The sequence below is a fragment of the Aplidium turbinatum genome, chromosome 3 (assembly GCF_918807975.1).
Source record: "Aplidium turbinatum chromosome 3, kaAplTurb1.1, whole genome shotgun sequence".
In the NCBI taxonomy this organism is placed as follows: Eukaryota; Metazoa; Chordata; class Ascidiacea; order Aplousobranchia; family Polyclinidae; genus Aplidium; species Aplidium turbinatum.
The window spans coordinates 697,232-709,332 of NC_137474.1; the positions used below are offsets into that span (position 1 = coordinate 697,232).

The following is a 12,101-nucleotide window of genomic DNA, read 5'->3' on the forward strand; positions in this document are numbered from 1 at the left end:
TTTTTAGATAAATAAAGCAAGATATACTTTTTTAATTTGTGTTGGTTTGGTATTTTTATTGTAAAAATTGAATTTCTGAGAATTGGTACAAAATAGTAAAGTTTAAGTTAGCGCTAGATCAATATAATGCATACTTTAAACTTGCAACCAATTAATTCGGATAGATGCAGTTTGGTGCTTTCCAACAATGGTAAAATTTCTTTAATCCGAGCAGAAATGAGAAAGTTACAGCACATTTGGTGGAGGCAGTATTCACTGATCACATCAAACTGTGGGCGGCGTATAATGAACACTCGAAATTGATCGCTTTGTGTTTGCATTGTTTTGGTGAAAAGCTTCGTCGAGCGATTACGTTTGAACAACGATTTCTCGTCTTGTAGATAACATACATATATATAAACGTGAAAGTTGTTAGGTAAATAAAGCAAGACATACTCTTTTAATTTGTGTTGGTTTGGTATTTTTATTTTAAAAATTGAATTGCTAAGAATTGGTACAAATTAGTAAAGTTTAAGTTAGCGCTACATAAATATAATGCCTACTTTAGACTGGCAATTAATCCATTCGTGTAGATGTATGATCGTGCTTTCCAACGATGGCAAAATTGTTAAAATCCGAGCAGAAATGAGAAAGCTACAGCATATTTGGTGGAGGCACTATTCACCGATCACAGCAAACGGGTGGCGGCTTATGATGAACAATGATCGAATCACCTTGGCAATTAATTTATTCGGGTAGATGAAGCATCGTGATTTCCAACGATCTAAGCAGAAATGAGAAAGCTGAAGGCACTATTCACTACAAATAGTTAAAAATCAACAGCCATTTGTTTAATGACAGAACAATAGGCCTATACCTTTTTTTAAATTGTGATTATTTTTGTATTGTAATATTGTTGCTAAAAATGTTTTTACTCGTAGCCTTGTACTATTTATTGGCTTGAACTTTTCGGTGCAAGTGTAGAATCCGCGGTGCACGGTCGATTGGTCGACAGGACAATTGGTCGACAAGACAGTTGGTCGACAGGACGTTAGGTCGACGACGATTCATTTTAGGGTTAGAGATAGGGTTAAGGTTAGTTAACTAACCCTAAAATGAATCGTTCTGTCGACGTAACGTCCTGTCTATCAATTGTCCTTTCGACCAACTGACCGGGTACCAGAATCCGCCACTCTAGTCAACATGACGTCACAAAACGGACGCAACTACTACATAAGGGGTGAAAAAAAGGATGCTGAAAAACGGCGGAATGAAGGTGATAAAGCGGAATGGATATGGATTTTTTGACAATTTTACTGTGTTTTTACAATAAAAACATTAAACCAACGTCGAGTGTTGAATATAACTACCTAGAATGACATAAAATTTAACGTAGCGGCTCGGCGACACTTTTTTCCAATGCATTGTAAAGGCAAATCGATCCTTATTCAGTATACGCCACCCCCTGTTTGCTGTGATCGATAAATAGTGCTTCCACTAAACTTGCTGTAGTTTTCTTGTTTCTGCTCGGATTTTAACAATTTTGCCATCGTTGGAAAGCACAATCATACATCTACCCGAATCAATTGGCTACAAATCCAAAACAAGTACTATCTTTATCTTGTAATAACTTAAACTTCACCAACTTGTACCGATTCTCAGCAATTTAATTTTTACAATAAAATCATTAATATTCTGCAAATGGAAAGAGTATGTCTTGCTTTATGCACCTGAAAAGTTTCAGATTGATATCTCATCTACCAAACGAGCAATCGTCGTTCAAACTTAACCGCCCAGCAAAGCTTTTTTCCAATGCATTGTAAAGGCGAATCGAACCTTATTCAGTATACGCCACCCCCTGTTTGCAGTGATCGGTAAATAGTCCTTCCACTGAAAGTGCTGTAGTTTTCTCATTTCTGCTCGGATTTTAACAATTTTGCCATCGTTGGAAAGTACAATTATATATCTACCCGAATCAATTAAACACAAGCACAAAGTAAGCACTAACTTTATCTTGTAATAACTTAAACTTCACCAACTTGTACCAATTCTCAGCAATTTAATTTTTACAATAAAATCATTAATATTTTGCAAATTGATAGAGTATGTCTTGCTTTATTTACCTGAAAAGTTTCATTTTTATATGTCATCTACCAAACGAGCAATCGTCGTTCAAACGTAGACGCTCGACGAAGCTTTTTTTCAATGCATTGTAAAGGCGAATCGATCCTTATTCAGTATACGCCACCCCCTGTTTGCAGTGATCGGTAAATAGTGCTTCCACTAAACTTGCTGTAGTTTTCTCGTTTCTGCTCGGATTTTAACAATTTTACCATCGTTGGAAAGTACAATTATATATCTACCCGAATCAATTAAACACAAGCACAAAGTACTAACTTTATCTTGTGATAACTTAAACTTCGCCAAATTGCACCAATTCTCAGCAATTTAATTTTTACAATAAAATCATTAATATTCTGCAAATGGAAAGAGTATGTCTTGCTTTATTTACCTGAAAAGTTTCAGGTTTATATCTCATCTACCAAACGAGCAATCATCGTTCAAACTTAATAAAATAAAGTTAGTACTGCTCTTTTATATTTGGAAGCTCTGAACTGCAAGCTCTGCAGTTGCGATCTTATAAAAGAAGAACAAAGATAAATTGTGACGTCATTTTTGGTTGAGGTTGCTTTAAAATCCCACAATTCCGAACTGCAAATCTTGCAGTTGCTGGTGAGGCTAGTTACTGTAGCAAGTACACTTCATCGTTTTCAAGCACGATATTGGGTGGCTGCGACTTATGCTGTTACATGGTTAGACTAATGTGCTTTGCTTTCTGCACAAAAACATAAAGCTTAGACTAGGTTTGGTTGCTGTACAATTTCAAGATAGTGGTAGTTTAGCTAGTACCGGTAGCCTACTGTTTTATCGATGTATATTTTAAACTTTTGGGTTTTGCCATCTTTCCCTTTTGTTGGTGTTAAATTAGTATGTTTACTTTGCCGTTCTGTACATATTTGCGCCAGCAGCAAAAATAAAATTGAATGGAATTGAATTAAATTATCATTATTGTTGTTACACCTAGGTTCATTGCTAACTTACGATAATAAGCTAAGGCCAAAGTTCACATGCTAAAACAGCCTATTTAAACTTGTTGAACATCAGGAGTAACCCTTCAACTGCCACAAGCTTTTTAAAGGGCCCAAGCCCTAAACATTACACACTGTTTGCAATCACCATAACTCTGGTTTTTGTTTGCCAAACTACATGGGTCTTACTTTTTTAGAAAGAAGGAGGCTTGTATTGTCTAAAAGTTGAAAAAAATTATTAGGTTTGTGTTTGAATTTTTTCTGCTGTTTTCAATCATTTATAGAGAATTTTTTTGTGCAAAGTGAAGTTTATGTGGTTCTTTCTTCGCGTATAAGGCATCGGTGACCCATAAATATCACCGTGACAACGTAGAAAGCTTAACACTTGCCTGACATCTAGCGGTAAAGTTTACCGCAGTTTAAAGGTTTTTTTCAGACATCTAAACCGAAACAAAGAAATAAAAGAAAACACACAACATTTTTGTAGTTTGTCAGAAATTTTAGTCATTTTCACAAAAAAATACACAAAATTTGTAAACATATTGTAAAAGACTGTTGAAAATGCAACAAATTTCATGTTTTGATTTTTTTTCTAGCAGTTAGGCCTAGCCTACCGTTCGCAAAACACTGCAGTTCAAAATCAAAGCCTTGCTCAAGCTAATTTCTGAAAAATGCATACCGTGGCAGTTTTAACTGCTCAAATAGCCTCAGAATGCACGAAATACCACTAAAATAAGGTCAAATTTTATGGGGCGCATTCCCCATACCCCTTAGCTTGGCATCGCAGATTTTGCGCTCGCTTTTTCACGTATAGGCTACCTCCGGTTGCAGCACCCCCTGTTATAAATACCACGAGCCGCCACTGGCGTATACTGAATAAGGATCGATTCGCCTTTACAATGCATTGAAAATAAGCTTTGCTGGGCGGTTAAGTTTGAACGATGATTGCTCGTTTGGTAGATGAGATATAAACCTGAAACTTTTCAGGTGAATAAAGCAAGACATACTCTTTCCATTTGCAGAATATTAATGATTTTATTGTAAAAATTAAATTGCTGAGAATCGGTACAAGTTGGTGAAGTTTAAGTCATTACAAGATAAAGTTAGTACTGTCTTGTTCTGGATTTGTAGCCAATTGATTCGTGTAGATGTATGATCGTGCTTTCCAACGATGGCAAAATTGTTAAAATCCGAGCAGAAACGAGAAAACTACAGCAAGTTTAGTGGAAGCACTATTTATCGATCACAGCAAACAGGAGGTGGCTTATACTGAATAAGGATCGATTCGCCTTTACAATGCATTGGAAAAAAGTGTCGCCGAGCGGCTACGTTTGAACGACGATTGCCCGTTTTGTAGTGTGAAAACACAGTAAAATTGTCAAAAATTCCATATCCATTCCGCTTTATCACCTTCATTCCGCCGCTTTTCAGCATCTTTTTTTTCACCCCTTATGTAGTAGTTGCGTCCGTTTTGTGACGTCATGTTGACCAGGGTGGCGGATTAGGTTTCTCTCTCTCTCATTCCGCTTTTACTTTTTTTCCGTGTTTTTGCACCCTTCCTAAAAATAGTTGCGTTTTTGCATGACGTCACACTTTTTCATGACGTCACTGACCAAGACGGCTGATGCTATACCAGCACCGATTTGGTCTTGCAAAGCCATTCTTGTTTCTTGGGAGTTTGATAGGCGAAATGAAAATGACCGAAATGAAATCTCAAAGCGGCGTGAAAAAGGTTTTGTTCACATGCCATCTCTTTGCGGCGGCTTTTGGTTTCGGGCGAAAGGAATACAGCCCCTACGCATGAGTGCTTTTCGCGCCTGCAACTAGGCTACTGAGTGCGCTGAAAATAAAGTTGGTTCTCCTACCCAAAAAAATCTACAATAAAACATGCAATTCCAAAGGGTACATTAACCAGTACTGAAACAGCACAAGTGTTTTTAAAATTCTTTTGGGTCAATAGACTGACATCACAAGTTCAGAGCAAATTTACTTGTGTTCTTCAAGCATGGACTAGCTTAATTTTAATTATTTGCTCTTTAGTAGTGCACCAGTCCAATTCATGTCTTAAATGATGATTACAGATGACATTGACAATAAGTTTTTGTGCTCAGTCTAAAAAAACAGCCAACATTCTAGACTAGTCCCAATTGAAAACGTAGGCTATATCATCATGACTTTACAAATATAAAGCTATGTCGTGTCGTGAACTAATACATACTTTATTACGCAAGCTTATATTAGCTTTAACAAACTAAATGGAACATCTAAATAAATATAAACAAATGAATTAAGCTTAGTACTTCAGACAATAAGATTATCAACCTGAACCGCACCTCAACATAACAAGCAAGTAAACAGAGTGGGAGCGCCAACTGAACAGTTGCGTTGGCCAAAGGCATTATGCGTGGAACGCGGCAGGAGTTTCTACTGTAGCATACAACGTAAATTACACGACATTCACCCCTTCATAAAATTACAGTACAATAAATACACAAACGCTCAATTGTAGTTCAGCCTTTTTGGCGGGTTTTTTATACGAACAGAACGCCAGTTTTTCTGTGTTTGCAATTCAACATTAGGTTCAATAGGTTGCGTGTTAATAAGCGCACCATCGTCTGCAGAGCTCCTCTCACAGGTAATTTCACGTTCGACGTCATCAGAAACATTTCTAATTCTGGAGTTCACTTCATTCGATTTCTCCACTTCAGCAGGGTTGACGGGGTCGGCAAAGTCTCGTCCTGGCGCTGCCAAGTCTCTGGCAGATACAGTTGCTTCCCTTCCATTTGGGAACTTTACCACAGCATAGTTTGGATTTGCATTCACAAGTTGAACCTCGTCCACTAGTGGATCGTACTTGTTACGTACAAAACGTTTTACCAGTACCTTGTCTTCTTCAGTCAACCACGAAGGTACACATAACCCAAAAGTTGAACGTCGTGGAAAATTAAAAAGTCTTTCGTGAGGCGTTTCATTTGTGGATGTGCACAATAACGATCGAAGTGAATGCAATACTTCTGGAACAACTAATTCCCATTGTGAAATTTCTAAATTTTTAGTACGAAGAGCTAACTTAATTGCATTCCAAACAACACCATTATAACGTTCACACTGTGAATTGCCACGCGGATTATACACTGACGAATGTGTTGTGGATATGCCTCTCTCACTTAAGAACTGTTTTATATCTTTGGATATAAAGCATTTTGCATTATCACTATGCACTACGGCTGGCATACCAAACATGTTGAACAAAGATTTCAAACAAATAATTACAGTATGAGAAGTAGTGTTACTACAAGGAAAAACAAAGGGGAAACGCGAAAATTCATCAACAACAGTTAAAAAGAAATGATTTTTAGTATTTGACGGCAATGGTCCTTTAAAGTCAATACTCAAGCGTTCAAATGGTTGCGTTGCTTTAATCAATGTAGCTTTTGGAGGTTTGTAAAACCTTGGCTTCACTTCACAACAAACTTTGCAATTTGTGACCAATCTTTTCACATCATCTATCGAGTATGGCAAATTCATTGTTCTTACAAAATGTTGCATTCTCACAACTCCCGGATGACACAAATTTTCATGAATTTCTTTCAGTGTGTTCCCAGTTGTACTGGCACAATACGCACGAGATAAAGCATCAGATGCCACGTTAAGTTTGCCTTCGCGATACACGATATCATACGAATACTGTGCCAATTCGACTCGCCAACGCATTATCTTGTCGTTTTTTACTTTTCCTCTTCTTCTGTGGTCGAACATAAAAGCAACTGAATTTTGATCAGTGATCAAAGTAAAATGTCTGCCTAAAAGGAAATGTGACCACTTTCGAACCGCTTCTATTATGGCAGTAGCTTCTTTTTCGATACTGGAATATCGCTTTTCGTTCGAATTCAGGGTCCGAGAAAAAAACGCCACAGGCCTTCCCGCCTGATGTAATATTGCGGACAACGCAATATCCGAGGCATCAGTTTCGACTGAAAGGGGCAAGTTTTCATCTATTATCTTCAAAGTAGCTTCTGCCAAGACTTGCCGCAGTTCGTTAAAACACGAGATAGCTTGATCACTCAGGGGAAACCTAATTACTATCAACAAGCGGTTTTATTTTGTCCGAATATTGCGGTATCCATCGAGCATAATATGCCATAAGACCAATAATTCGTCGTAGCTCTTTGGCTGAGGTTGGAACCGGCATTTCTAATAACGACTTCACTCTTTCGCGATCAGGGCTTAAACCGCCATTACTTATTTCATACCCCAGTAAGTTCATCTTGTCTGTGGAGTAGGTGCACTTGTCATTATTGAAAGTGAGATTGCACTTGTTTGCAACTGTTAAGAAATGCTGAAGGTTTTCATCATGTTCTTCCTTTGTCTTACCGCACACGGTAATATTGTCCAAATAAGCAAATGTGCCTTTACAATCATTGCTCTCGATGATATTGTCAACAATTCTTTGAAACCAAGGTAGGCTACAGCATTTGTTAATCCAAACGATAGTCTTTTGCTTTGATACAATCTACCATTGGCTTCAAAAGCTGTATAAGGCCGATCTTCCACAGGAATTTCAACTTGATGGTATGCACTTTTCAGATCCAATGTGCTAAAAAATGAATAGTGAGCAATCTTGTTGACCAAATTTTGCATGTTAGGCAATGGATATCCGTCTAACAACGTAAACTTATTGATAGTTTGACTGTAATCAATGCACATTCTTTTCCTGTGATTTTCTCCAGATACCACAATTACTTGAGCTCGCCATGGTGCAGTGCTTGGCTCAATTACACCTTGCTGAAGATCTTTTTGTATAGTTTCAGTTATAAACCTTTCGTTAGCAGCAGACTGCTTTCTGGACTTAGTCACAATAGGCTTACAGTTGGGCGATAAATGTTGAAACAATCTTGGACAAATATCCGTTTTCACGCATTTTAGTGCCCCCAGATACAAAGGAGCTTCGCTACCTCCAAAGTTAATTTTTACGTGCTTATGCTGAGCCAAGAAGTCCTGCCCCAGAATAACGTCCGTTAACAAATTATCAAGCACGATAAGTTTCACTTTATCGTATTCACGTCTTTGAAAGTAAGCTTTAGGCTAACAGTAGAAAATCCATCGCTTTGTGAAGTTTTTTTATTCACGGCCAAACCAATTTCATTAAACTCCGGTTCGATAGGAATTGCATTCTTTAAAGCAAAATGTTTGCTCACATGACTTAGGGTAGAACCCGTGTCCACAAGTGCTCTTGCAGTAACACCGTTAATACACACAGTGTAGTTAACTTTATTTGGAGCAGAATGTAAGGAGAATAAAGAAGCACTAGACGGATTTTGTGAAATTCGTTTTCTACGAGAACGACACTCTCTTGCATAATGACCAAGATAACCACACTTATAGCACTTACTGTTCTTCGCAGGGCATCTTTCTCTTCCATGATTGTCAGGACAGCCACAGTGGGAGCATTTTTTCTTCAAGTCAGCTGCAGCACAACTTTCATTTAATGGAAGTCTTTCACGCAAAGAAATCTCTTGTTCAGCCGATTCTCTCTGAGAACACTGTATCGTGTTGGCAAATGTTGATGTGTTTCCTTGACAGTAGGTTTGCTGTTGATTTGAAACTAGAAAGGCATCAGAATTTTTCTGAGCAATATCTAATGAGCGAGCTTGATTAAAAATAGCATCGAGGGTTATGGTCTCTTCTCTAATATTTTCCAAGAGTCTTTGACGTATTGATGCAGACAATATCCCTGATATCAAAGCGTCACGAATCGCTTCATTGCGGCAAACTTCCGCGGTTACGGCTTTATAATTGCAATCTCGAGATAGCCGCTTCAAGTTTAATACATAATCATCTAATGACTGTTCTGCCTGTTGTTTGCACGTCATTAGAAAATGTCTGGCAAATATGAGATTATTTGGTTTCACGTATAATCTTTCTAAAGTTCTTATTGCAAGCTCATAAGTATTACATTCACTAATGTAATCGTAAACATCCTTATCAACGTGGGCGATCAAACATCGCAGTTTATCGTCATCACTGATCTCTGGTTCAGCTGGAAATGCTGCAAGAAAATTCGCGAATGTTCGATGCCAATGTTTCCACTCTTTACTAGCTTGACTAGAGTTGGGATCAGCGCTGAACAAACTGGGCTTTATAAACTTGCTATTCATCTTCAATTAGTTTGTTAAATTGTCGTGAACTAATACATACTTTATTACGCAAGCTTATATTAGCTTTAACAAACTAAATGGAACATCTAAATAAATATAAACAAATGAATTAAGCTTAGTACTTCAGACAATAAGATTATCAACCTAAACCGCACCTCAACATAACAAGCAAGTAAACAGAGTGGGAGCGCCAACTGAACAGTTGCGTTGGCCAAAGGCATTATGCGTGGAACGCGGCAGGAGTTTCTACTGTAGCATACAACGTAAATTACACGACACCTATTGCACTGATGTAATTCTCAAGTTCTCCTTTCCTAATAGCCTACACTTTGCAGCATATCTGGCTGGTTCTAAAGCACAACCAATATTCTAGACTAGCGGTAAAATTCTATTATTATGACTTCAAAAACAAAACTATATTATTTATGTTAACTTATGTTCAAGTTCTTTTAACGTGCTATTAGGGATGGGCAATATAGAATTTCGAATTGTTGCAATCCGAATATCTAATTATTCGAATTGAAATGACATTTCGAATCGAATTTTCCAAACCGAAATTAAAATATCCACTTTAAAGACTACCATATTTTTTTATCAATTTTTTGCCCATCCATTACATTCGGCTCAGCGATAGCTAGTCGCTCTAGCGAAAACGGCTAGCCAGCTTTCTTTGCCAGTGCGGTTTGTAGACGTCGGAAGATCGTTGTGCTGTGGATTTGCATCTATTTTCATCGTACGAATGGAACACAATAAATTCAACTCTGGGTGAGGCTACCGCTACACCTAGTGTCGGAAGTTCCGCAACAATGCAGCAATCCAATGAAATCTGTGATCTATTGAGCTCCGGTGTTGAAGCGACGAATACTTCAGCATCAAGTAACGACGACAACGAACAGCTTTGAGTTGCCGAAGAAAACCGATCCTACCTTAAGGCAAAAGTGCCATACAGCGATGCAATTGAATGGTGAAACAAAAATCAAGAAAAGTCCTCGCGGTTGTTTGATCTTGCAAGGAAGTATTTAGCCACTCCTGCATCCTCAGAAAGATCCTTCTCGAATACTGGATTAACAGCATCAAAACTGCGATTGCGGCTCACTGGAGAGCATTTAGAAGCTTTAAACATTCTTCACTGCCACAAAAACTTGCTCTCCAACGCAGCTACTGTTGTTTTTCGTTTAGTTGCCACTTTTCATTAATTGTCTTCAATAAAACCAGAATAAAAACAAAGCTTTTTGACATTTTCTGAAGTTAAAATAATTATTCTAGAATAGGTATTCGAAATTCTAAATTCGTAAATTATTCTAGAATAATTCTAGAATAGCTTATTCTTCTATTTTGCCCATCCCTAGCTACACTACAAATTACTACACTACCGGTTAACTGACTATAATCAAACTAGAAACTACTAGGGCTAATTTCATTGCTAGGATCTCATTGCAGCGTGTTTACATAGCCGCAACCACTTGATATCGGCTTCATTTCTGCCAAAACTACCGATGTGGAAATCTTTCATTTCGGGCGCAATGAAACGTCATGTAAACGTAGCCTAAGGACATCTGGTGGACTTTGTTTTCTTTCTTGCAAGTTGCATGTCATGACGTCATGTCACACCTACAGATTGTGTTGATACTGGTGGATTTGTCTGAGTTGCTGCAATAAACATATTCAAAGTCAAGCAAAGCACCGCTGTTATTTCAGGATGACACCGATGTCGTCCCCTGAACACACTGTTCCCCGATGTCATCCCATGCCAATGTCGTTCCTTGAAAGCAGTGTTGCCAGATGTTCAATTTTATGTAAATAATTGCGCGTCCCGATGTATGAGGGGACGACATCGACGAGGGACGACATCGTCGCCACCCGTTATTTCATATGTTAGTTTATTATAGAGTTAAAATTTCTTACCTTTCGCCACACTCCTTGGCTTCATGGCATCCTTTTGACAAACAAACACAAAAATCTGATATGTCATATTGTGTTGCGGCATTACAAATAACGATTTCTGTTTGGCATGACCGCATGACCCATCAGAATACCAGGACAGCTATGAACACAAGAAGCACATTACAAAACAGCACAATGACAGCAATAAAGAAAACTCACATTTATGCACTGTTACATCACGGTTGCATCTTCCTGTAATTCAGTGTTTTCAGCTTCTTTATTTACAACGTTATAGGTAGTGCTAGCCAGTAAATGAAATTAACAACAGTTTGTCAAGAACTTGTTTTTGTTAATACACTTGGTGAGTTATAGATGGGTCATTTTAAAATTACATGTAGCTAGGAATCGCTATAGCATACCAGCAGGCAGCAACTAAAATGTAATAGGCCTAGCCGGCAGATATTCTAAGTTATATGAAAAACAATTTCTCAAGGATGGTACAGTAGGCCTACTCCCCATTCCCCAACTTATGTACGGCACTTTATAACAAACAAGTAGTAACATAATTGTTAACTCAAAATTACTTCAAGAACTTGATGTTTCCTGACAGCCGGTCGTATAGATGGATTGGAATTTTGTTGCGGAGTTGTCTCCCCACTGGACCTTGACTCCAAAGGTTGCAGAGTTGTTGAAATGGATTTTTTTGGAAAAAATTGAAGGGCATGCATTGCGGTTTAATTTAAGCTGTGTGGCAAGTCCCATGTTAAATTGAAGATTTTGAAAATCTGTTTCCTTGAAATGGAGTCGGCATTATTATGCTGGTCTCTGTTGCTCCTGGCCATAGGCTACTCTTGTGGCGTTTAGAAACTTGTCCCATTTCAATTTTCTTGTATGATTTTTTGGAAATTTGAACAGAGACATTTTATCCATAGAAGAACACTGAACAGTCATATACAACACATCGACTTGTCATGATGAGTACAAAACTGTA

General features: G+C 37.9%; 1 protein-coding gene across 1 annotated transcript; it reads right to left on the reverse strand.

Annotated features, from left to right (window-relative positions):
• Positions 1-646: 646 nt before the first annotated feature.
• LOC145766281 (uncharacterized) lies at positions 647-11,868 on the reverse strand. The gene is made up of 3 exons (XM_082577956.1): positions 11,695-11,868; positions 11,132-11,270; positions 647-763 (listed from the first exon to the last, which is right to left on the reverse strand). The coding sequence occupies exons 1-3, from the start codon at positions 11,836-11,838 to the stop codon at positions 657-659; spliced, it is 390 nt and encodes a 129-aa protein (XP_082434082.1). The 5' UTR covers positions 11,839-11,868; the 3' UTR covers positions 647-656.
• Between the last annotated feature and the right edge of the window lie 233 nt (positions 11,869-12,101).

Excerpts from the sequence above, each read along its gene's own strand:
- LOC145766281 (XM_082577956.1), bottom strand. The coding sequence starts at position 11,838 with ATGCATGCCCTTCAATTTTTTCCAAAAAAATCCATTTCAACAACTCTG. Across the intron at positions 11,271-11,694 it reads GGAAACATCAAGTTCTTGAA|CTGTCCTGGTATTCTGATGG; the intron begins GTAATTTTGAGT and ends TTGTGTTCATAG. Across the intron at positions 764-11,131 it reads GCCAAGGAGTGTGGCGAAAG|ATCGTTGGAAATCACGATGC; the intron begins GTAAGAAATTTT and ends ATTTCTGCTTAG.